General features: G+C 49.2%; 1 protein-coding gene across 1 annotated transcript in view; it reads right to left on the bottom strand.

Moving 5' to 3' along the window:
- Nucleotides 1-22019, bottom strand: part of LOC147748866 (protein-associating with the carboxyl-terminal domain of ezrin-like) — a 1120148-nt gene that overhangs the window by 917708 nt on the left and 180421 nt on the right. The window contains exon 2 of the mRNA XM_086964312.1: nucleotides 12122-12307. Within this exon, the coding sequence (XP_086820438.1) occupies nucleotides 12122-12307 (186 nt within the window). The remainder of the gene's footprint in view (nucleotides 1-12121; nucleotides 12308-22019) is intronic.

Raw genomic sequence — 22019 nt, 5'->3', positions numbered from 1 at the left:
CCTGCATTCCCATCTGCGGCACGTGTACACGGCAGACCCGGATATCACGGAGGCCTCTTACCTCCCCTATTTGCAGGGACTGCCCGTCTCGACCCTTGCGGACTCGGACCGGGAGGAACTGGATATCGGCCTGACGCTGCTCGAGGTTCACGGGCGTTGTCATGCCTGCCGCGAGCGAAGTCGCCGGGTAGTGACGGGTTCCCCCCGGAGTTTCACCATGAGTTTCGGGATATGCTGGCACCGCTTCTCCTGCAGGTCTTCCTCGAGGCGTTCGAACACGGGGAGCCCCCCCCGAGCATGGATCAGGGTGAGATCTGCATGATCCTCAAACCCGGGGGAGACAGGCACAACACTTTCTCCTACCGACCGATCACTATGATTAACACGGATATCAAGATCCTTATTATTCGCCATTCGACTAGCCCCCCCATATGACGCATTTGGTTCATCAGGACCAATGTGGTTTCATCCCCGGCCGTAATACGGCCCTGAATTTGCGGCGGTTGAACCACATCCAGCATGAGGTACAAGGCATGGAGGAACAGATGGTCTTGGTCTCCATAGATTTGGCCAAGGCGTTTGACACTGTGGACTGGGGCTACCTCCGGGCGGTGCTTCGTCTATTGGGCTTTGCACCGCACTTCTCCCACTGGCTGCAGATCCTCTATACCTCCCCGACTGCTCGTGTCCGTCTGGGAGGCGCTAGGTCGGAGGAGTGGAAGTTGGGCAGGGGCACGCGACAGGGATGCCCTCTGTCGCCTCTACTCTTTGCTCTTGCTATAGAGCCGTTTGCTGTCAGAGTACGCACGGAGTTGCGACAATGGGGCATTCAGGTGGGGGATACGTGTAATGTCATCTCCTTATATGCGGACGACGCATTATTTTACCTGAGAGCACCCAGGGAGGCGCTCCCGCAGTTGCTCCGCATGGTTTCAGGGAGGTGTCAGGCCTGCGCCTAAACCGCAGTAAGTCCCTGATCTTTCCATTGTCGGGCTTCAACGCGGTGCCCTTAGAGGCCCTGCCGGAACTTGGGCTCCGCTGGGAGCAGACTAGCTTCCGATATTTTGGCATTCACGTCACCTCGCAGGAGATGCAGTCCCTCGCCCGAAATGATAGGGTGCTTGAGTCTCTCCGGTCATCCATCACATTCTGGAATACCCTGCCGCTGTCCCTCATGGGGCGTCTGGCAGGCGCAAAAATGGTGATACTCCCAAGGACATTGTATGTCCTCCAAAACTCGATGTGTCCCCTACCGCCTAGGGTCTTTAGGACTCAACACATTGCTCACGTCCCTGCTCTGGGCGGGACGTCGTAGTAGAGTTGCCTTGAGTACAGTGGTACACTCTTGTGAGGAGGGGGGTTTGGAGGCCCCGCGGTTTGATCTTTATTATTACGCCGCGCAGCTCCTCCCGGCCGCGCGGAGGTTCGCGGGTGTGGAGGTCTGGGAGACTCAGTTGCTAGCATGTAGGGCCACAGTGCAGGAGCTCCAGATAGCTCTGATGCAGGGCTCTGGGGCTAGTCCCAGCCTCCCCTATGTGGTCAGACACACGGCTGCGGTGTGGCAACGCTTTGTTGAACGGATCCTCCGCACGGCGCCCTTTCATAGAGAATTGCCGGTCTGGATATTTGCACCCATAATCCAATTGGAGCACCATTTATCTTTCCGTAAATGGAGAGAGGGAGGATGTGAGGTCCTCGCGGATCTATACCCCTCGGAGGTCTTTCTCTCCTACGAACAGGCGGAGGAGTCGTTTGGCTTGAGTGGTGGACATTATTTGCATTACCAGGGCCTGCGTTCCGTAGTCCGTTCGGTCTGGCCGCAGTGCCCGGAGATTCCCCCGATAACCCTCACTTTACATATTTTATTGTCCTGTGGAAGAGGCCGAAGGCTGATCGCCTTGCTCTACGCTGCGATGAAATGCGACTCGGTTCCCCCGGTGCCGCCCTCCTGGGCGGCTTAGGAGTCGGACTTGGGAGTCCCTCTGGACCAAGGACAGCGCAGGCGTTTGAGGGTGTTAATGCACTGAGTGTCTTGCAATGCCCGCTTTAAGCTTATTCACTTTAACTTTTTACACCGCACATACCTCATCACGTTCTCACTTAGTCGCTTTTCCGACAATAGCAGAGCAAATTGCCCTAGGTGTGGCGTGAGGGGAGCCCGGTTCCTGCATCTGGCCTGGGAGTGTCCGCTGGTTGCAAATTTCTGGGCGGACATGGTGGTCCGTATTCGGACCACTACTGGTCTCCGTGTTGCGCTCTCCCCCTTGCACTGCAAGTTAGGGCTGATACCCAGGCCCAAGGGGCAGAAGCTCCTGTTTAAATTGTTACAATTAATGCTAGTCCTGGCCAGGCGGAGGGTTGCCATTACGTGGATGGGACAAAGGGCCCCTGAGGTGGTTGTGTGGCTTAGAGATGTGAGGGAATGGACACTTGCGGAGGAAACGTATATGCAGCTCTCTAGAAAGGATGAGGAGTTACAGGATGACTTGCTGGCTTGGCGGGTTATGTGTGCGGAGGGTCTGAGCACAGAGGGTCACTCGTCACATAGTGACTCTGAGGGGACTAGTGCCAAGTTATTTGCAACACCCGAGCGGAGTCCAGAGGGGAGGGGGAGGAGGACAACTGAGGGGGGTATACTGGGTGTATACCCGATGTGGGGCCTGGCCTGAATCTCACTCACAATGTCTTTGTTAATTGTTTTAGGTGATGCTGACCCGTGACTTTTTGTTTTATCTCTCTTATGATCCAGAGACTATCCTAATCCGAAATGTGCTGTAATGAGTCAGTCGCCCTGTAAGCAACTGTTGTTTTTTAAGATGCCTGAGGGGAGTGGGGGGGAGGGGGGACGTGTTTTTGTATTCTATGAAACTGAAAAAGAATAAAGTAAAAAAAAAAAAAAGAAGTCTCTTGGGAGACGGATCACGTTGGCTACGATATATGGAATTTTAAAGAAAAAAATCTGTTTGTCAAAAATAGAGAGAAAACCTAGTCAAGAGACATACACCCTGGATCTGGATGATTCTTTGTGCGTTATTGTTCCTTTCCGAAATGTCCCTAATCTTCAAAATTCTAACCGCTACTTTCCCATAGGATTGTACGGAGCTCGCTGCTGTATTCTCACACTTCACGTGTCCCCCGTGGGTCCCCTGTGCCACTACCTTGGGTGGTTCCTTGGGGTCCCACCGATTCTACGTGCTCAAGGCACTGTTGAGTCAAGTCGTGGTTCTTATACCACTTTCTTAATATATAGTTTGGTCTCCCCCTGGGGCCCATGGTATATTGTGCTATATACTTACGTTCTAGTGTGTCGATATTGTGTATCTTGCACTCTATCTCATAAAGAGGTTAGTAGAGAGTGGTTAGTAATAAATACATATGTTTTATATATACCTTGTGTGGTTCTGTTTTCATTTGGTCATTCAAAAGGTTATAAGCTGGTAAGCCAAGCTGCTTTACACTCTTTGAAGACTTAGCCGGAAGGCTGCTCTCCATAGCTACCACAAGGATAGCTTTCAATAAAGGTGGTCTTAAACCTATTCATCAATAAGGATTGTTTGTACAGGTGCAAGGTGCCCACTATAACTAGTGGACAGCATATACCAGGCCAACTTCTCACATCGAGGATCAGTCTGGCAGCGGCATTCTGGACAGTCTGGAGTTTGCGGAGTAGTTTCTGGTTGATTTCGGTGTAGAGAGCATTGCTGTAGTCCAGTCTGCTGCTGATGAGTACATGCATGACAATTTTTCTTGTTTCGTTTGGGATTCATCTGAAAGTCTTCTGAAGCATGTGGATCGTGTTGAACCAGGTAGAGGAGGATGCGTTAATCTGGCAGTTCATTGTGAGCGATGAGTCAAGTATGATGCCGACGTTTCGTGCATGGACCGTCAGGGTTGGGGGATTTCTGAGGGCGGGGAGCCACCAGGAGTCGTTCCAAGGGAGGGGTGGTGCCAAGGATGAGGATATCTGGCTTTTACGAGTTGAGTTTCAGGCAGCTGTTCTTCATCCAGGTGGCGACGGCTTTCATCCCTTCTTGGAAGGTGTGCCTGGTGATCTTGAGTTTGTTGGTGAAGGAGAGGATGTTGAGCCCATGGATTTTGTCAATGGTTATAAGGGGGGCCATGTAGACGTTGAAGAGAGTGGGGCTGAGGGAGGAGCCCTGGGGCACTTCACAGGTGGTCTCTGTCGGTTCCGAGAGGCAGGGAGGGAGTCAGACCCGCTGAGTTCTGCTGGTGAGGAAGGAGCGGATCCAGTCGAGGACCTTGCCACGGATGCTGGCGTTGTGGAGTCTGGGGGCTATGGTGCGGTGGGAGACTGTGTTAAATGTAGCAGAGAGGCCCAGGAGAAGGAGGACGGCTGTTTCGCCCTGGTCAAGGAGGGAGCGGATGTAGTCGGTGAGGCGAGTAGGGCGGCCTCAGTGCTGTGGTTGCTTCGGAATCTGGATTGGGAGATGTCCAGGAGTTGTTAGCGTCAATGAAGTTTGTAAGCTGGGTGTTGACAGCCTTTTCATTTGCCTTGGTTGCGAAAGGAAGCAGGGAGATAGACCTGGCATTCAGGAGGTCCGTCGAAAGTTTCTTCAGGAGGGGCTTAACTTCGGCGTGTTTCCAGTCGTCGGTGAAGATGGCGGTCTCGAAGGAGCAGTTGCTCGTCCAACATAGTTTGGGTTCGATGGACGAGGCGGCTCTGTGGAAGATGGATGTGGTGCCTGCAGGGGTCTGATGGTGTTCCAGAGTTGACGCTTTCCATGGTCTTCAAGGTGTTTTCTGTCCTGAGCGGGATCCATTTAAGCAGGGTCTGTTGAGTGACGTTGCAGGAGTTGGGAGCTGGAGCGGTGAGGTGATCTTGGTTGTCATAGTTGCTGTAAATCATCATGATCTTGTGGTGGAAGATGGTGCGGAGTCTGTTGCAGAGATCTTGGGCGGGGGGGGACATTGGTTGTTTCACTGCAAGGTTTGGCAAATGCCTTGATGATGGAGAAGACAGTTTGATGGTGTGTGCGTTGGTTAGGATCCTGTCTTGGAGGGATTTCTTCCTTGTGGATTTGAAGAGTTGGTGATGTGCTGTAGTGGCTACTTTGTAGGCGGCGCATGTTTCTGGGGTTGTGTTGTTCCTCCATGTCTTTGAGTCGTCTGCAGGAGCGCCTGGATGCTTGGACTGCAGGAGTGTACCAGCTTGCTTTCTTGCTGTGTCTCGTGGTGGCTTTGAGGGGGGTGAGTGCTCCAGTGTTGGAGGTTGCATGCTATGGTGTTTGCGTCTGACATAGTCAGTGGTGGGATACTGACGAGGGCAGAGTTGAGCTGGTCTTCGGTGATTTTGGTCCAGCTTCTGCTGGGAGGCAGTGGGCGTGCTTGTGTACAGTGGGTTTTTTGAAAGAGAAGTGGATGCAGTGGTGACCTGTCCAGAGGAGTTCTGGGGTGTGGCTGTAGGAGATGCGGTTTCCTCCGGTGAAGACTCGGTTGAGTGTATGCCCTGCTGTGAGCGTGGGGGCGGTGACTAGTTGTTTCAGTCCTATGTTGGCGAGTTTCCCTAGGAGGGAGGTGGTGTTTGAGTCGTTGTGGTTGTCTAGGTCTCAGAGTAGGATGCAGTCTCTGGATGCGAGGGTGTGGTGTGCAATGAGGTCGATGACTGTCAGTAAAGGGGGCGCAGGGGCCAGGCGGCCTGCACATGAGGGATCCGTGGAGAGACGTTTTTGGGGTTGGTTTGGATCTGGAAGTAGAGGTGCACCATGAGGGTTGTTGTGTCGTCCAGGTGGGTGGTCATGCGGAGGGTGTTTTTGTGGACGAAAGGGATGCCGCCTCCTGGACGGATGGGGCGGTCCTTGAACAAGATCTTGTATCTGTCTGGAATGTGGCGGCGATGTCGGGTGCAGAGTTGGCATTTGGTCCAGGTTTCCGTGAGGGTGGCAACGTCAGACAAGTAGGTGTTAAGGAAGTCCCAGATTCCTATGGCGTGTATGTGTAGGGAACGTATTTTGAGGAGAATGCAGTTGAGCGGTATGTGAGCGTTGACATCGGTAGGTCGCGAGATGCTGCTGGGGTACAGAGGTGGGTGAAGGTGCGGCCGCAGTGTAGACAGGAGAGGGGGCCGTGGGTGTTTTTGGGGGTCGAGGGCTGGCAGTTGTTGAGTACCAGGTTGAGATCGTGGAGGGTGCTGAAGTTGTAGCAGTGGCGGGTCGGAGGGCCAGGGTCCCTGGCGCTGCTCGCAGTCAGGCTTGCCTTTGGCGCACCCGCTGCGCACGGCCCCCATTAAGTAGGAGAGCGGGTCAGCTGGGAGAACACACTGGAGGGGGAGAAGGACCACGGGGGAGGGGAGTAGCAGCGGGGAGATAACGAGGGAAAAACAAAGGAAAGAGTGAAAAGAAAGAAAAGTGACATAAGGGCAAATGAAGGAAAGAGGAAAAAAGAGAAGGAAATGAAAGGTAAGAGAAAAAGAGAGCACAGAAGAAAACAGGCAAGAGAGGCAGAGGCAGAACAGCAGAAGAGCAGAGTGCTCTCCCAATGGACCACCAGGGATGAGGCGCAGGCAGGAGCCTACATGTGGAGGAGGGCCTCAAACACTCTGCAACTGTGAGATCAGGGCCTCAGGGTGCAGCACTTAGTGATGGAGCTGCACGGGTAGAGTGTAGTGAAACTGTTAAAGGAATTGTGCAAAATGTTTATGAGTGGACTGATGAATGGTAGTTGACAGAACGCATCAGGGTTTACGTCTGGATTAAAGATGAAGATGTTTGACATTATGGTACCTGCACATGTCTTGCATCCTTTTTAGGTTTTGCTGGGGGGCGGAGCCGTTAGGCTCCTCCTCCAGAGAAATCTGTAGTTTCTAGTATGGGTGACTTGAACACGCCTCTCTGCTTCATTGGCTAGCTCCATAAATGGAGGCTAGCCATTGGAACAGAGAGGCGTCCGTCAATGCCGGACCAGACACGGGGGCGTTCCCGAGATTCTTTGGCTTTTGCCGACGTCACGCGACGCCGGGAACGCCCCCGTGTCTGGTCCGGCCGGGCCGTGTTTGCTGCTGTCCTGCCTTGTGTCCCTCCTCCCGCCGTCCCCACGTTTCCCTCCTCCCTCCCGACGTCCGTGTCCTTTCCCGCCCCCCTCGTCCTCTCCCGCCCCCCTCGTCCTCTCCCGCCCGCCCCCCTCGTCCTCTCCGAGGTTTTTTCTTCAGCCGGCCGGCCGGCCAATCCTAGCGCGGCCGGCCGGAAGTGCCCGCCCCCCCGCCGCCCAGGGGAAGAAGGAAGACGGCGGCCGCGGCCTTAAGAGATCCTGCTGTAAAAAGTAAACAACCTGGAGCTCACGAGGATTGGAAGACGAGACAATATCCGAGTACTCTGTTTCCAGACTGGAAGCATAAGCCTCCTAAATTAACAGACAGCTGTATTGATAGGATCCATAAAGGCGATCGATCGACCATATTTAGCCACGGGAAGGAAGCGCGAGGCCACCTGAAATAGACCAGCTAAAGCGCGCGAGGACCGGCCCCTCGGTGAATAATTCACCAGCCGGCAGCAGCGCGCGGCGATATATTCTAATTCCTGCCGCCGTCCTAATGCTTTACAGCGCAACAGCTGCGCTCCGTCCTGATTCTGCAGGGCGACGCGGCCTTCATCGGCGCTTCTATTAATATAAAATATTGGCACAATATCGTTCCCCCGCATTATCAGCCCCGGGCCTGGCATCACTCTCTGGGAAAACCCTGCATTCAGCACATTCTGACCCAGCAGACAATGCGCGTCTCTCGGCATTAGTGTGTCAGCGCGAGGATAATGGGCCTCTGACCTCAGCCTGCCCCGCTGAGACCCTGCACAACTGCAGGCTGCTGTGTCTAAGGACGTCAGTGAAACGGGATGAAGGTAAACAGACCCAGCAGCACACACAAGCTCTGACAGGTGCCAGTGCCTCTTTATTTATTAAACCCCATCCCAGACTGCCATCATAGGGAATTGAACTCCAAATGGGTCTAGCAACGATAAGATACAGAATTATATATGGATAACAGTGAATACATGTTTTTTTACCATGGGGTTCTGAGTAAGATCTAGTAAACAACAATCATTGGCAAAAGCCAATAGGTCTTGCCAGCGGAAGAGCTATTGTCTTTGGCAATGTACTTCAGCCATGTTGTCCAGCAGCGTGGCTGCTGTTCAGCATGGCTAAAAGTTAGTGGTGGAGAGGAGAGTGGCGAGTGCACTGATGTACATGGCATGGAATGTAGTGTTGCGGAGGGGCCTGAAGTATCGTAGAGTGGAGTGTTGTGGATTATAGCAGAGTGTCGTGGATTACAGTGGAATGGTGTAGAGGGGAGTAATGTAGAGTGAGGGCGTGTAGAATGGAGAGGCGTAGAGTAGAGGTACATAGATTGGCGTGGAGGGGCGTAGAGTGGAGTTGAGTAGAGGAGCATAGACTGTTGTGGAGCAGAGTGGAGTGGCACGAAGTCGAGGGTCAGAGTAGAGGGTTCCCCATTGGTGTCGATGTAAGTAACTGTCTGCATAGAACATTGGGGACATCTAATAATTTACTATGGCGAAAATTACAATTGATTCATGTAATATTTTGGATTTGGCATTTGTGACTAACAACGAAATTTTGAAATGTCATTTCACCAGTAGTATTCCCCTTGAAAACTCAGCTGCACGTTGATTCCGCGTTTCCCATAACGCAGACACGTGAAACGGGTGCAGTGAAAACTATCTAGCTAGGTGAAACTGTAAGCAAGACCAACTCAGTTTCATACAGTGGCGCACATAGTGCACAACCCATTTAGGGAATGTTTAACCCGTTCGAATAAGGAGGTGAAAGGCGACATACAGAGCCGTTGTCTCAAACTGCCTCTGCGTCTACGACCCGGGAATGTCATATTTACAGACTGTAGCGCATGCGCATCTCGGACAAAGCACTGTCGTGTGTATGAGAGAAAATACAAGTTGAAATGATGGAGTGTGTGATGCGTTCGCCCACAAACCTTGTGAAGTAAAAGCTATTGTTATTTTAATAACCCACAGAAATGTTATTTAAAATAAGCGCAGCGAAATTACTCTAATTGGTGTAATATTGGGTGCCAGCCTGTGGAATAATTTTGAGAGGGACAAATTTGCTCTTGGTGCGAGAGAGCGGAGTTCTAGTGCCGGTTTTAAAGCATCACAAAATCACGCAACTGTCACCAATCTAGGTGTCTCGGTTGTTGCAGTGTCCTGCACCCGACAACTCCCGGCTACGGAGGTCAGGCCGGTGCCACCCGGACAGGGTCACTCGCCCTTCGGACATGCACCACTGAGAGAATATGAAGGCACTCTGTGGAGGGCACTAATCTTCACCGGAAATATATACCTATGTTATGAGACATATGAGACACGATCTCCTTGTACCGCCGAGTGCCGGACAAAAGGGCCGGTTCTACGCCAGGCGTGAGAAGCTCGCGCAGCCCTGTTGTTTTATTTCCTCGTTGCACCATCTGGAACCCCGCAGACGTGTTTTCTACCTATAAATGCAGGATGACAGAAACTAGAAACGAAATAAACCGTGCCTATTGACGATACCAGTCTCCCCCTGATAATTCCAATCTGGCAACTCAAACACTGTACGTGTTCAAGAAAAAAGACAGCCACAGTTTTTTTTTTCCTAATCAATAATCCCTCCTTGGGCAGCATCCGACTCCATATATGATTCAAAGTATATCTGTACAGCGCAGATACTGGATGCACGTTGTATTTTCTCCATATTATGAGGCTCATCCCCTTCACCAGTTAGAAATGGCCTTCGCTGGATGCTGTGGACAGAAAATTGCTCTTCGGAAATGAGGTAATTTCCGGAAGACCCCTTCGCATCTTGAGCGGTTATGATGTCTAGTCATGTTTACTGGCTGCTTGCAGGTGGTGTTTTATCGGTATTAGAACTTTCTTTGTTACGACCAGATTTTTCGGCAAGGAATGAGCGCGAGGTTGACAAGCTGTGACCAACGTGACAGACGTTTGAATCTCACGAAGGGTAACTCCGCACTTACGCCGTCAGAGTCGATAAACCGGTGGTAGTAGTTCCACCAGTTTGCAGCGCTTTAACGGCAAAACTGAGCTTAAGCGCTTGTGTTTATTGTTGTTTTTCCACTGCACACAAACAGCCTTTTGTGGTAGACACTTCTAAATGCTCATGACCTTAATGCAGGCCCTTGTAATCCGCCCAGCAAAGCCCCGCCCAGGGATGCGAGAAACGTACGGCCTTGGGCCCCCCTGTAGATGCCCCCCATCAATCCCAGGGTCCTCTTCCTGTGCTATGGTCTGTAATTAAAGCCCATGGCGTTGAGCTCCACTCTCAAAGGCCCGGTGCAGGGGTTCTGTTATTGTTATCCTTTCCCAGTCCCTCCACCCCCAGGACTCTGACACCCCGCGCTCAGGGGCCATTTCCTCGAGCCCTTCATATGCAGATGTTCGCACCTCGAGTGGCTGCGGGTGGGGTCCTTCCAGGCCGGACCTTTTCCATGGCCAAGGCCCCCTGCCAGGGAGCTAGCATTGACCGGCGGTTCAGCTGGGAGGTGGAGGAGGGGGCCGGGGTTTTATCAGACGTCCCCGTGCTGGTCTTACCCCTTCTCCTCTCTTCCTTCTTTAGAAGGGGTAAGTGAATCCCCTCCCCCTTTCACTAAATATTTTGAGTTCCGGGTGCGCTGTGAGGAGGAGAACTGCTCAAACAGCTACATCAATCACTCCCGCGGGCACCTGTGCACAGTGCGCTTAGGTACACCTGTCAAACTGTACAGCGCTTAGAAGCAAACCAGGACAACAGCGGTCCGCACAGCTCAGTTCTGAATAAAGCCTGCAACTTTGCAGAAATAGCGACCTGAGTCACCGTGTGGGACGGCTCAGTCCATAGTGTAATTTGTCATCCGTGCCACTGTGCACCACTTAGGAGACAAGATGGTCGGCGAAGATGAGTGTGGACAACGAAGAAACCCGCAGCTCTGCAGGACAGCGCCCAGGACCGTTGTGTGCACAGGCTCTGTTCAACATGTACCCGAGTATTCGGCTGCAGTACAGTAGCTCTGCAGGACAGCGCCCAGGACCGTTGTGTGCACAGGCTCTGTTCAACATGTACCCGAGTATTCGGCTGCAGTACAGTGCTTAGAAGCAGAGCAGAGCCTGCGACTATGAGGCGCTTCTGCAAGCCATATACAGTATTACAGTTTCCAAGACACGTAATTGCTTCTCTTTTAAATAATCCCCTTTTTAGGTTCTGTTCCTTCCTTCAACAAATCTCGCACAGGGTGAAACGCCGAAGATGCGCCACTCCGTGCCAGCAGGAATAAGAGGACTTTGCAAACAGCAAAAAAAACTGGAGCACATTAAAACTTGGCTGTGCAGCCAAAGTAGTATATTATAACCAGCCACGTAAGAGGGCCGATCTGCGCTTGCGCAGAGTCCCCATCTCCAGACCTCACACGCGTCACCCAGCATCACAGGCACTGGTCACGCTCGAACCCACGCCATCTTAAACCTTTGCACCTAGGGTCTCCGTGCAAACCAGAGCGCTCCACAGCCCGGGGATGAAGCGCTGTGTAAATGTCACAGTGCAGTACATGGTATAGGCCAATTCTACTACAGTACCTGCTTCAGTGCACACTTGCACTGAGAGCAACTGCTGTGCTGTGAGAGCTGTGTGGGCGGATGGCTGTGAGAGCTGTGTGGGCTGTGAGAGCTGTGAGGGCTGTGTGGGCTGGGAGGGCTGTGTGGGCTGTGAGAGCTGTGTGGGCGGATGGCTGTGTGGGCTGTGAGAGCTGTGTGGGCTGTGTGGGGTGTGAGGGCTGTGAGGCCTGTGAGAGCTGTGAGGCCTGTGAGAGCTGTGAGAGCTGTGTGGGCTGTGAGAGCTGTGTGGGCTGTGAGAGCTGTGTGGGCTGTGCGGGCTGTGAGAGCTGTGTGGGCTGTGTGGGCTGAGAGAGCTGTGTGGGCTGTGTGGGCGGAGAGCTGTGTGGGCTGTGAGAGCTGTTGGCAATGTAAATAACAATGCCATTTATTTATAAGTAAAAAAAAAAAAAGAAATGTCATGAGCAATGCCAATAACTCGAACTTTTCCAAAGGCGAAACCATTGCATTGTAAATGCTTGTTTAATAAATGTATTTGAACTGAAGTGCTATCTTACCGTTTCATGGAGGAACACAAGGGCCTGCAGGATGTCATAGATCCCTGCACAGAACTCATCAGACGAGAGGCTGTCCAATACCATTTCTAAGGGTTGAACTCGCTCTGTGACTAAGTGAATCCCATCCTCCTCAACTGTGCAGGACAGGAAGCGCAGCAGACAAGGGTGCCGCAGGGTTTTTAGGTGCTGTGATGGAGAAAAAAAACGGCCATCAATCCAAGCAATATTAGGCAGTTGAAATGGTGCTCCATCGCACAGCTGTATATTACAGTTTCACTTAAAAGTTAATAGGATTGCAATTTTGACATAATTTTATTGCAGGCAAAGGGAGTTTGTTTGAAGAAAAAAAAAAGAATATTTTTAAAGCATTTTTTCCTGCGAATCGCAGTTTGCAGTTCCATGTACCTATGCAATTTTCGTGCATGTTCATCTTAGTCAGACGAGGTTAGTCATACTAGGACATTTCGGCCACAAAACCGGCCTTTGTCAACCTAGGGGACGCCATATTGCTTTGACTACTTATACATACTAAAGCGGTGCACATGATACATAAACATAAAAAAGTTTCTTCCAGTGCTGCTACCCTAAACGCGTATAATACACACAATGTCTGTAAAACTCAATTGTTATTGTTAGACAGCTAACATTTTTTGTAAGTACAATAAGTCTGATAACCTTCCTGTTGACATTTTATATAGAGAGGACCTCTGGTATACTACCTTGGACCAGTGTTGGATCCTCACCAGTAAACCTCCAACACTGCACAATAAAAAGGTAATACCCCTTACGCAATGCTGGAGTATTTGCCATAATGAATCGAGTTTAACATGGCAAAACAAACACTCTCCCACCAAAAGGAGTACATAATTTCTGAAAATGTCAAGATTTTACACAGTAGCACTAAAAACAACAGTAATTAAAATTGTATGTGCTCCCCATAGCGTTTCAGTCCCCGAAAACACACCAGTTGAAACGACAAGGGAAATCGTTTCAGGGAAAATAAATCAGACTGCTGAGAGTCGCATAAAATAATTACTGAAAATTCATGTTATCGATATGCCAGTCAGAACATACACTCTCAAAATCATCTTCCACCTGGCATTGAACTTTAAAAGTTCCTCACCGAGACATCTTCGTTCTAAATTCACTGAAAAATACATAGGTTTCAGGGACGTTCTAGTTAGTTGGACATTTCACTCGTACAAAACCAGAGAAATTCGAACGTTATAGTTAGTAGAGCTAACTAACTTGCGCCCCCGCAATGCACTGTGTCACAGATAGCAGACGATTAGTAGCCCAAAAGGATAACGCACATGCCACTAACCTTTGGCTTCTAGCCAGCGGGGACCACAGCTAGAGGAGAGTCCTCCCAGTTCCCTCAAGCGCCAACTCTCCCAATGTGAGACACACACTTAGGACAGGTCGCACTCTGGGGAAAAGGGAAGGGGACAAAATAAGAAATAAGTTGTTGAGAAGGTACCCATCTAGGTCTGGTCTAACGTAGGGGATTCTTCTTGGCACAACGTAGCTACAAAGACAAAAAGGAAAGCTGGTTATCCTGGACTGTAGGCTCACCTGTTCTGTCGCTAATAGGTAAACTCGGGGAATACTCACAAGACGCCCACTCTGTAATTGTCTAGAACAGTCACAGCTGTTGTCAATATCAGTGGGTAAAATGCTTCTCTCGAGTTTCAGCTGTTAAGTCACAGCACCAACAGAAAGGAAGACAATTAAGTCTGGGCGAAGCGTGAGGCCTCTGGGATAACGGGGTAGTTACTGTAACTACTGGAGAGGCAAGGTTTCGTGAGCCAAACGGTAGTGAATAGAGTCATAAACACGGGTTCTAAGTGCGGGACGAGCAATACAACGTAGCCACAAACAAAACAGTTTAGATAGCACGGCCGTGCTATCGTTTGAGATCCTACCTCCGAAGCGGGAAGGAAAGCGTCCGCGGAAACCTGCAGCGGCGTCCTCCAAAGTGGGAAGGAAAGCGTCCGCAGAAACCTGCAGCGGCGTCCTCCAAAGCGGGAAGGAAAGCGTCCGCAGAAACCTGCAGCGGCGTCCTCCAAAGCGGGAAGGAAAGCGTCCGCGGAAACCAGACTTCGGCGTACTCACGAAGAACAGGCTCTACCAACAAATCAGGAAGGATTGACAAGCACCCAGCTCATCCTGGGAGGTGCTTATATCTCAGTACCTGCTCGCGAGTTCCGGATCGCAAGGACCCAGGGCATTCTGGGAGATGTAGTGCAGCAGCAGTTTTTACAGCGCCCTGCCCTGTACCGGTGATGGCTGAGTGAAATCGCTACAACTGTTGATGACGTCACATATTACATCACTCATGACATGGTCAGTGACATCACTGATGACATCTCAAATAACATCACTGATGACATCATCCAGTGAATGTGTGTTTCTGTAAAGTTTAAATAGATTGTATATATGTTAATGCCAAGGTGTATTGAAGAATGAGTTGGAGTAGAAGTGTCTGGGTGGAGGATTTAATAGGTGTGTGACTGACTATTAGGAAGTGATTAATTGTGTCTTACTGAATGCATGGGTTAGTGACTATACTGTATAAATGTCTGTATCAGTCACTCTGTTGTTGTCTAAGCTGCTGCATGAGTTGATGAGTAGGTACATGACTGTCTATATGGGTTACTTATTGGTTGCATGAGTATCTGTATGTGTGCCTCAGTGTTTGTGTGTGTGTGGGTGGACGAGTGAATTTCTGCCTAAATGTGTGAGTGGATAATTTACTGGGTGAGTGGGTTCAATAGTGCATGTGGAAATAGCTGTATAAGTGAGTGAGTGTATCAGTGTGTTGGTCAGTGAATTTATGTCTTAGTGGTAGATGTGTGAGTAACTACATATGTGAAAGGCAGTACATGCGAGTGTTGGAGTATATAACTGACTATATGGGAGAGTGAGTAATTGTGAGAGTGGCTGTATAAATGAGTGTGTGCTTGTGTCAGTGACTATACGACAGTAAGTATATGTTAGTATCTGTATGAATAGATTAGATAGTGAATGTATAACTGTATAGGTGAGTAAATGGCAGTGTTATTGATTCTTTACATGACTAGCTAGGTGTGTCAATAATTGTATGGATGAGTGACTGTGTAGGAGTGTTGGTATAGGTGTAGGAGTACATATAATAGTGCTGTATTTTTTGAGTGACTGCATGTATGAGTAACTGTATGGGTGAATGAATGAATAGCTATGAATTAGTCAATGGGTATATAGTAACTGCTATTGGTTTCTCTATGTTTTCAAAAATGGTAGACTGTATTTTAGAGTGGGTGTATCAAAGGTTATATTAGGGTGTGAGGAGGTGCATCAGATTATCACGTGGATGATGTCATCAGTGATGTCATCAGTGATGTCTCTGACCATGTCATGAGGATTGTAATACGTGACGTCATCAGCAGTGCATTGCGGGGGCGCGAGTTATAGTTGGCTCCACTAACTAACGTTCGAATTTCTCTAGTTTTGGATGAGTGAAATGACCAAATAACTATAACGTCCCTGAAACGTATGTTTTTTTCAGTGAATTTCTAAGGTTTTTTTAAATACTAATTTCGAATTATAATGTTCATTAAACCTATATTTTTTTCAGTGATTTTAAATTATCATTCCATTCCTAACCTAGTGAAAACTGCCAATATCGCCAGTTTTCCATCGATAGCTTCCGCGAAAAAAATCCCCACAAATGAGAGCGACAACTATCGCTAATGATAAGCAGAGTAGGTGTTTTCGTGCAAAAATAACACGAAAACACCACTTCCCGATATTTTCAACGACCAGTCAAATCTGCGATACAATCCAAAACCAGGCGAAAAGCTGTGTTAGCAGTAAGAATTTAACATCTGCCTTTTACTGGTGTAAAGCAGGACGAAGACCTACAGTATGAAAGGTAGCCCAGCCCAGAGCCACATCTAAAGACCAACACGTCATAGAGCTACTGATCATGCAACTTCGACACCCAAGAAGGCCACAACACTCACCGCCACCGCCCCCAGGACATGCCCCCCGGACCACAACCCCCTACTACCACCGAGGCAGTGCAGGACAGGGGACCTTCCCAAAACAAGGCCCCTCAGCCGCACAATAGCTGAATGTTGGGAGCTGTGGGAACCAAGTATGTGTGAAGGACGCAAGTCACCCATCAATAACAATGCACACAATCCCAAGTGTAGCAGTGATGTGCTGGACAGACCTCACTATGCAGAGCACAGACCTCTCCATGTGTGCTTGTAGTGTTGTTGACAGTGGATGCCGCCATGCTACCTCAGGCAGTGGGGAAGATCTCGATCATGTAGCTGTGTGTCCCCCCCCTCCCCAAAACACCCCGCCCCCTGGCAAGCGGAAGTGAAGTGGGCTGGTCCAACGTACACCACTCCACCGTAGGAGTGTGCATAAATAGGCCGGGGCTCTGGGTGTTCTCTTCTGGAAAGGCCAACGAGTCTGCCAGAGCGGCGGATCTCACCCTGCCACAAGTCCACCGCCGTGACCGCTGGCCCCCTGCGAACCCAGTGGCACAGCACCGCAGAGTTAGGTCTGTACAGACTACTGCCTTCGATGTACACTTTGGACAGCAGGGCTCACAATTCAGATCGAGTCGCGATTTCCGAAGACGCAGTCCAGTAGGCAAAAGACATTGCTACCAGTGCGGCCCGCACGGACCACGCATCATCGCAGGCTCTGCACAGGCTGGCTGTTCCAGGTGCCACTAACTGTGCAGCTCAACTCAATGCCATGCGGCTTTGGGCCCTTGCTGACCGCTGCCACCTGCCTACACTACTGTCATCAGGGGGTACCTCTGGAGATATTCAATAAGTTGCAGACAATTCCATTGCGGTTGCTCGATATGTAACAGCCTACATAACAAAATCAGAAAAGACTGAATTGAAGGAAATGTGGGAAGAGATTTCCTACGAGAAGAGTCTAAGTAAGAAATTATACAGTTACAGTTTGAAGATGTTATCTCATCGAGAAATCGGAGCGTATGAATGCTAAGATCGCTTATCATCTGCAAGTCTATATTCCAAATCTAAAAATTGAGTCTTAATTCATTAATTGCAGAGTCTAGTAGGCATCTAAGTAGAACGTCCATAAAACCTACATAATATCCGTTTAGTATCCTTGCTTCAAGAACGTGTATCAGTTATAGCTTTACTACAATGACCAAATTCATCTTGCAAGTCCAAACGAACACTGAATGGCAGTCTACGACGTGGACAGCAGAGCTCACAGTTCCAATTCAGTTTTGATTTATTTATTGCAGAGTGAACTGTACTCTAGGTCATTGGATTTTCTCAAGAGGAAGTGACAAAAAGCCTTCCTTGATGTCTGTGCTGACTACTGCCTTCGATCTACACTGCAGACAGCAGGGCTCACAATTCAGATCGAGTCGCGATTGCAGATGAAGCAGTCCAGTAGGCAAGAGACATTGCTCCCAGTGCGGCCCGCCCGCACCACGCATCATCGCTGGCTGCGCACACACTGAATGCTTCTGATGCTCGTACCTCAGTGCACCACAACTCATGGACCCTTTATAATACAATCTTTTGTGTATGATTTCAGATCTGCTGTCCCTACCTCAGTGCACCACAAGTCATGGACCAGTTACAATAGAATCTTTTCTGTGTTATTTCACATCTGGTGCTCCAACCTTAGTGCAGCACAAGTCATAGACCCATTATGATTGAATCACTGTTTGTGATCCGATGATTACTGTTGTACTTGTTACCAGCCCCAACCATTCCCTGAGGGCTAGCTTACACTCACACCACAGGCATCCAGCACAGACGTCACTGGATATGTGACCCTGGTAATAAAAAGGAGTTGATCGCACGCGCCCGTACCCAGTTCCACTATCTAACTGTGTCTGTGTGTTAATTATGTATGCATGATGCTGCCCCTGGGCCCTACCACATTACATTGTGCTGTGGATAGCATATGCAACCATGTTACCTCTGGCAGTGAGGAAAACTTTGGTTATTTAAATTTGTCTCGGTCATTGTTCAAGTACGTATGTAGAGACTTGATCATTAGAGTACTGCAACGAAAGTGTATAGTGAATTTATAAGTGCTTGGGGATTGGCGGAGTGATTGTATAAGTACATATGTTGGCGCAGCCTAACCCCCGAGCATGAGCTTGGCTCCAATTGTCTGCCCTCCATGTACAAAAACTGAAGATTCAACTTTGCACGGCCCTGTATTGCTACAGCTGCAACACTCCACTGAATATGCAATAAGGAATATGCTACTTACCAGTATGCATCTGTTCTTGGCATGTAGGGCTGCTGACATTCATATCTGTGCATAGATCGCCGCCTAGTGTTGGGTCCGGATGATTGCACATTGTTGTCCTGGAAGAGTCTTCGAAGTATCACGAGATAGGTGGCTCCTCCTTCGGACTACAGTGCGCATGGGCATCCTCAAATTGTTTTTCTCCATTGTGGCAGAGATGGAGTATAGTACAGTAAGAGATGGCCATGCAAAGAATGAATGCTACAGCTGCGACAGGCACCGGGGAGGTGAGTGAGCGATATGAATGTCAGCAGCCCTACATGCAAAGAACAGATGCATACTGGTAAGTAGCATATTCCGTTCGAGGCATGTGGGCTGCTGAATTCATATCTGTGCATAGAATGTATAGCAGTATCTCCCTTAGCGGTGGCTACCTGTGTCAGCTGCAGCAGTCTGAAAAAGAGTTTTGAGAACAGCCGGTCCTAAGCAGCTTGCTGTTTTGAATGTACATCTACGCAATAGTGTTTTGTAAATGTATGTGTGGTTGTCCATGGGGCTGCTCTACAAATTTCGTGTAAAGGAATATTACCCAGGAAAGCCATGGATGCCCCTAGCTTGCATGTGGAATGTGCCCTAGGGGGAACAGCTAAGGTGCGTTTTGCTTTTAAATAACATATCTGGATGCACTTAACGATCCATCTGGCTATACCCGATTTTGAAATAGGGTTGCCTTTGTGTTGCGGTGCGAAAGCAACAAACAACTGTTTTGTCTTTCGAAATGCCTTGGTTCTATCTATGTAGTATAGCAGAGCTCTCTTGACATCTAGAGTATGCAAGGCCCTTTCAGCTACTGTCTGTGGGTTTTGAAAGAACACTGGCAGTTCTATGGTTTGATTTATATGGAAATGGGATACCACCTTCGGCATGAATTTAGGGTTTGTTCTGAGAGCTACTCTATTTGAATGTACTTGAATGAATGGCTCTTGAATAGTTAGGGCTTGCAGCTCGCTAACTCTTCGAAGTGAAGTAATGGCAATAAGGAAAGCCACCTTCCAAGTAAGAAATTGTAGTTCGCATGAGTGTAGTGGTTCAAAAGGCGGTCCCATAAGTCTGGTTAAAACAATGTTTAGAATCCAGAATGGTGAAGGTGGGTGTCTTGGAGGAATTACGCGTTTAAGTCCTTCCATGAACGCTTTAATTGCTGGCACCCTAAATAGTGAAAGGTGTTGCCTGTTTTGAAGATCTGCTGCTAACGCAGCCAAATGTATCCTGATGGATGAGTAGGCTAGATTGCAACGTTGTAGGTGCAAGAGATAACAAATGATGTTTTTAGTAGAAGCATCTAGTGGGTTTATATCATTGTTACTGCAGTAAATGACGAAACGTTTCCACTTAGCTGCATAACATGCTCTGGTAGTGGGTTTTCTTGCCTCTTTGATAATATTCATACAGTCTGGGGGCAAGTTTAGGTATCCAAACTCTAGGATTTCAGGAGCCAGATCGCTAGGTTCAGCTGTTGCGGATCTGGGTGTTGGATTTCTCCATGGCTCTGAGTTAGAAGATTGGGTGTGAGTCGCAGTCTTTGATGAGGCACCACTGACAGTTCTAGGAACGTTGTGTACCATGGTTGCCTCGCCCATGTGGGAGCAACTAGGATTAGCGTCAGCGAATGTTGGCGCATTTTGCGTGCCACTAGCGGTATTAATGGAGCTGGGGGAAAACGTACGCAAATTTGCCTGACCAGTTCATCCATATCGCATTGCCTTGCGACTGTGGGTGTGGGAACCTGGCGGCAAAGTACTGGCATTTTGCGTTTTCGCTTGTGGCAAACAGATCTATCTCAGAGTGTCCCCACTTCCGGAAGAATGGTTGTAGCACTTTGGGGTGAATTTCCCATTTGTGCATCTGCTGGCTGTGCCTGCTGAGCAGGTCGGCTACTTGATTGTCCTTGCCGGGGAGGTGCTCTGCCATGAGAAACATGTTCCTATGAATGGCCCATTTCCACATTGTTTGAGCTAGGTGCGACAGCTGTGGTGGGTGTGTTCCTCCCTGTTTATGAATATAATACATAGCTGTCATGTTGTCCGTCCGGATCAACACAGCTTTGTTGCAGAAGTGTGTTTTGAACACTTTTAGGGCTAGAAAGATTGCCATCAACTCCAGAAGGTTGATGTGCATCTTCTTTTGTTGTACAGTCCAGAGTCCCTGGACTGTGTAATTTAAGACATGGGCTCCCCACCCTAGTAGGGATGCGTCCGCGGTTAACACTATTTGTGGGACAGGCTCTTGGAACAGTCGCCCTTTGCAAAGTTTTTGTGGATTCCACCAATGCAGAGAGTTGTATGCACGACTGTTCACCAACACTAGGTCCTGTAATCGCCCCTGAGCCTGGTTCCACTGCCTTGCTAGGCACTCTTGGAGCGGACGCATATGTAGCCTGGCATGAGGGACTATGAATATGCACGAGGCCATCATGCCTATTAGTTGCATAAACACTCGAGCTGGTAATGAGTGTTGAGGTCTGAACCTTTGGATCAATGTTTGCATTCTGTTGATCCGTGCTGCATTGGGATATGCTTTTGCTGCCAGTGTATCTATTGTTGCCCCCAGTCCACTCCAAGCAAATTGTGAGTTGTATTCCTATGCAATGCTTTATTCACTCAAACCTTCGTTTAGGCCTTGTCATTCTACTCTATCTCCTGATAACTTGGCTGAGATTAAATGTTGTAAAGGGGCTGCTAGATCAATACGCTCTCGTTACCACCTTAAAAATCAGGCTAAACATAGGAGCACACCGCCTGATTTTAACTTTTTAAATGAGGCTGGTCTGCTTATTAATGCCAGGTCCTTAGTTCGAAACAACGTAGCATTTAGGGATTTTGTTTCCCAAAAAAAGCCCCCCTGGGTATTTATCACTGAAACATGGGGCTGTGATTCTTCAGGCCCGGATCTGGTGGAGGCAGTTCCCGAAGGCTACACTCTGTCCAGAATGGACAGGACCAGGCGTAGGGGTGGTGGGCTAGGAATTCTTTTCAGAGACACTTTCACATGTCGTATTGAGCCTCTTTCCTCGCCTTCTGATAGCTTCGAGGCACTGTATTTCTCTTTAAATTTTCTTCCCTCAGCCGCCTTCGCTGGCATCCTCTGCTATAGATCTCCTGGTCCCAGAACTACCTTTCCCCAGGATATACTTAAACTAATAGAGCCCTTTGTTGATAAGCCCCATTTTAGCATTCTGGGTGATTTTAATTTCCATCTGGAGGCCATAGATAACAAGGATACGGTGGCACTAACAGATAGTCTAGCTGCTTGTGGTCTGGGCCAATTGGTCAAGGACCCTACGCACTCTGCTGGCCACACGTTGGATGGCATCTTCACAAACGACGCCAGAATTTCAACTGGTACTCCAATCCCTCTCTCCTGGTCCGATCATTGGGCAGTCCCAACATGGGTTTCGGGCAGCTCATAGCACCGAATCTGCCCTTACAGTGGTGATCAACAATATCCATACGGAGGTGGATAAGGGACACCCTACGCTGCTAGTGTTATTAGATCTCACAGCAGCGTTTGATACCCTGTCCCCGTCAATCCTGATCTCCAGGCTTTTGGATATTGGAGTAGAGGGCACTGCCCTTAGCTTACTCTC

This window comes from Lissotriton vulgaris, chromosome 1_1 (genome assembly GCF_964263255.1).
Source record: "Lissotriton vulgaris chromosome 1_1, aLisVul1.2, whole genome shotgun sequence".
In the NCBI taxonomy this organism is placed as follows: domain Eukaryota; kingdom Metazoa; phylum Chordata; class Amphibia; order Caudata; family Salamandridae; genus Lissotriton; species Lissotriton vulgaris.
Note: the sequence above shows the minus strand (reverse complement) of the source record. Positions and strands in the feature narration are given on the sequence as shown.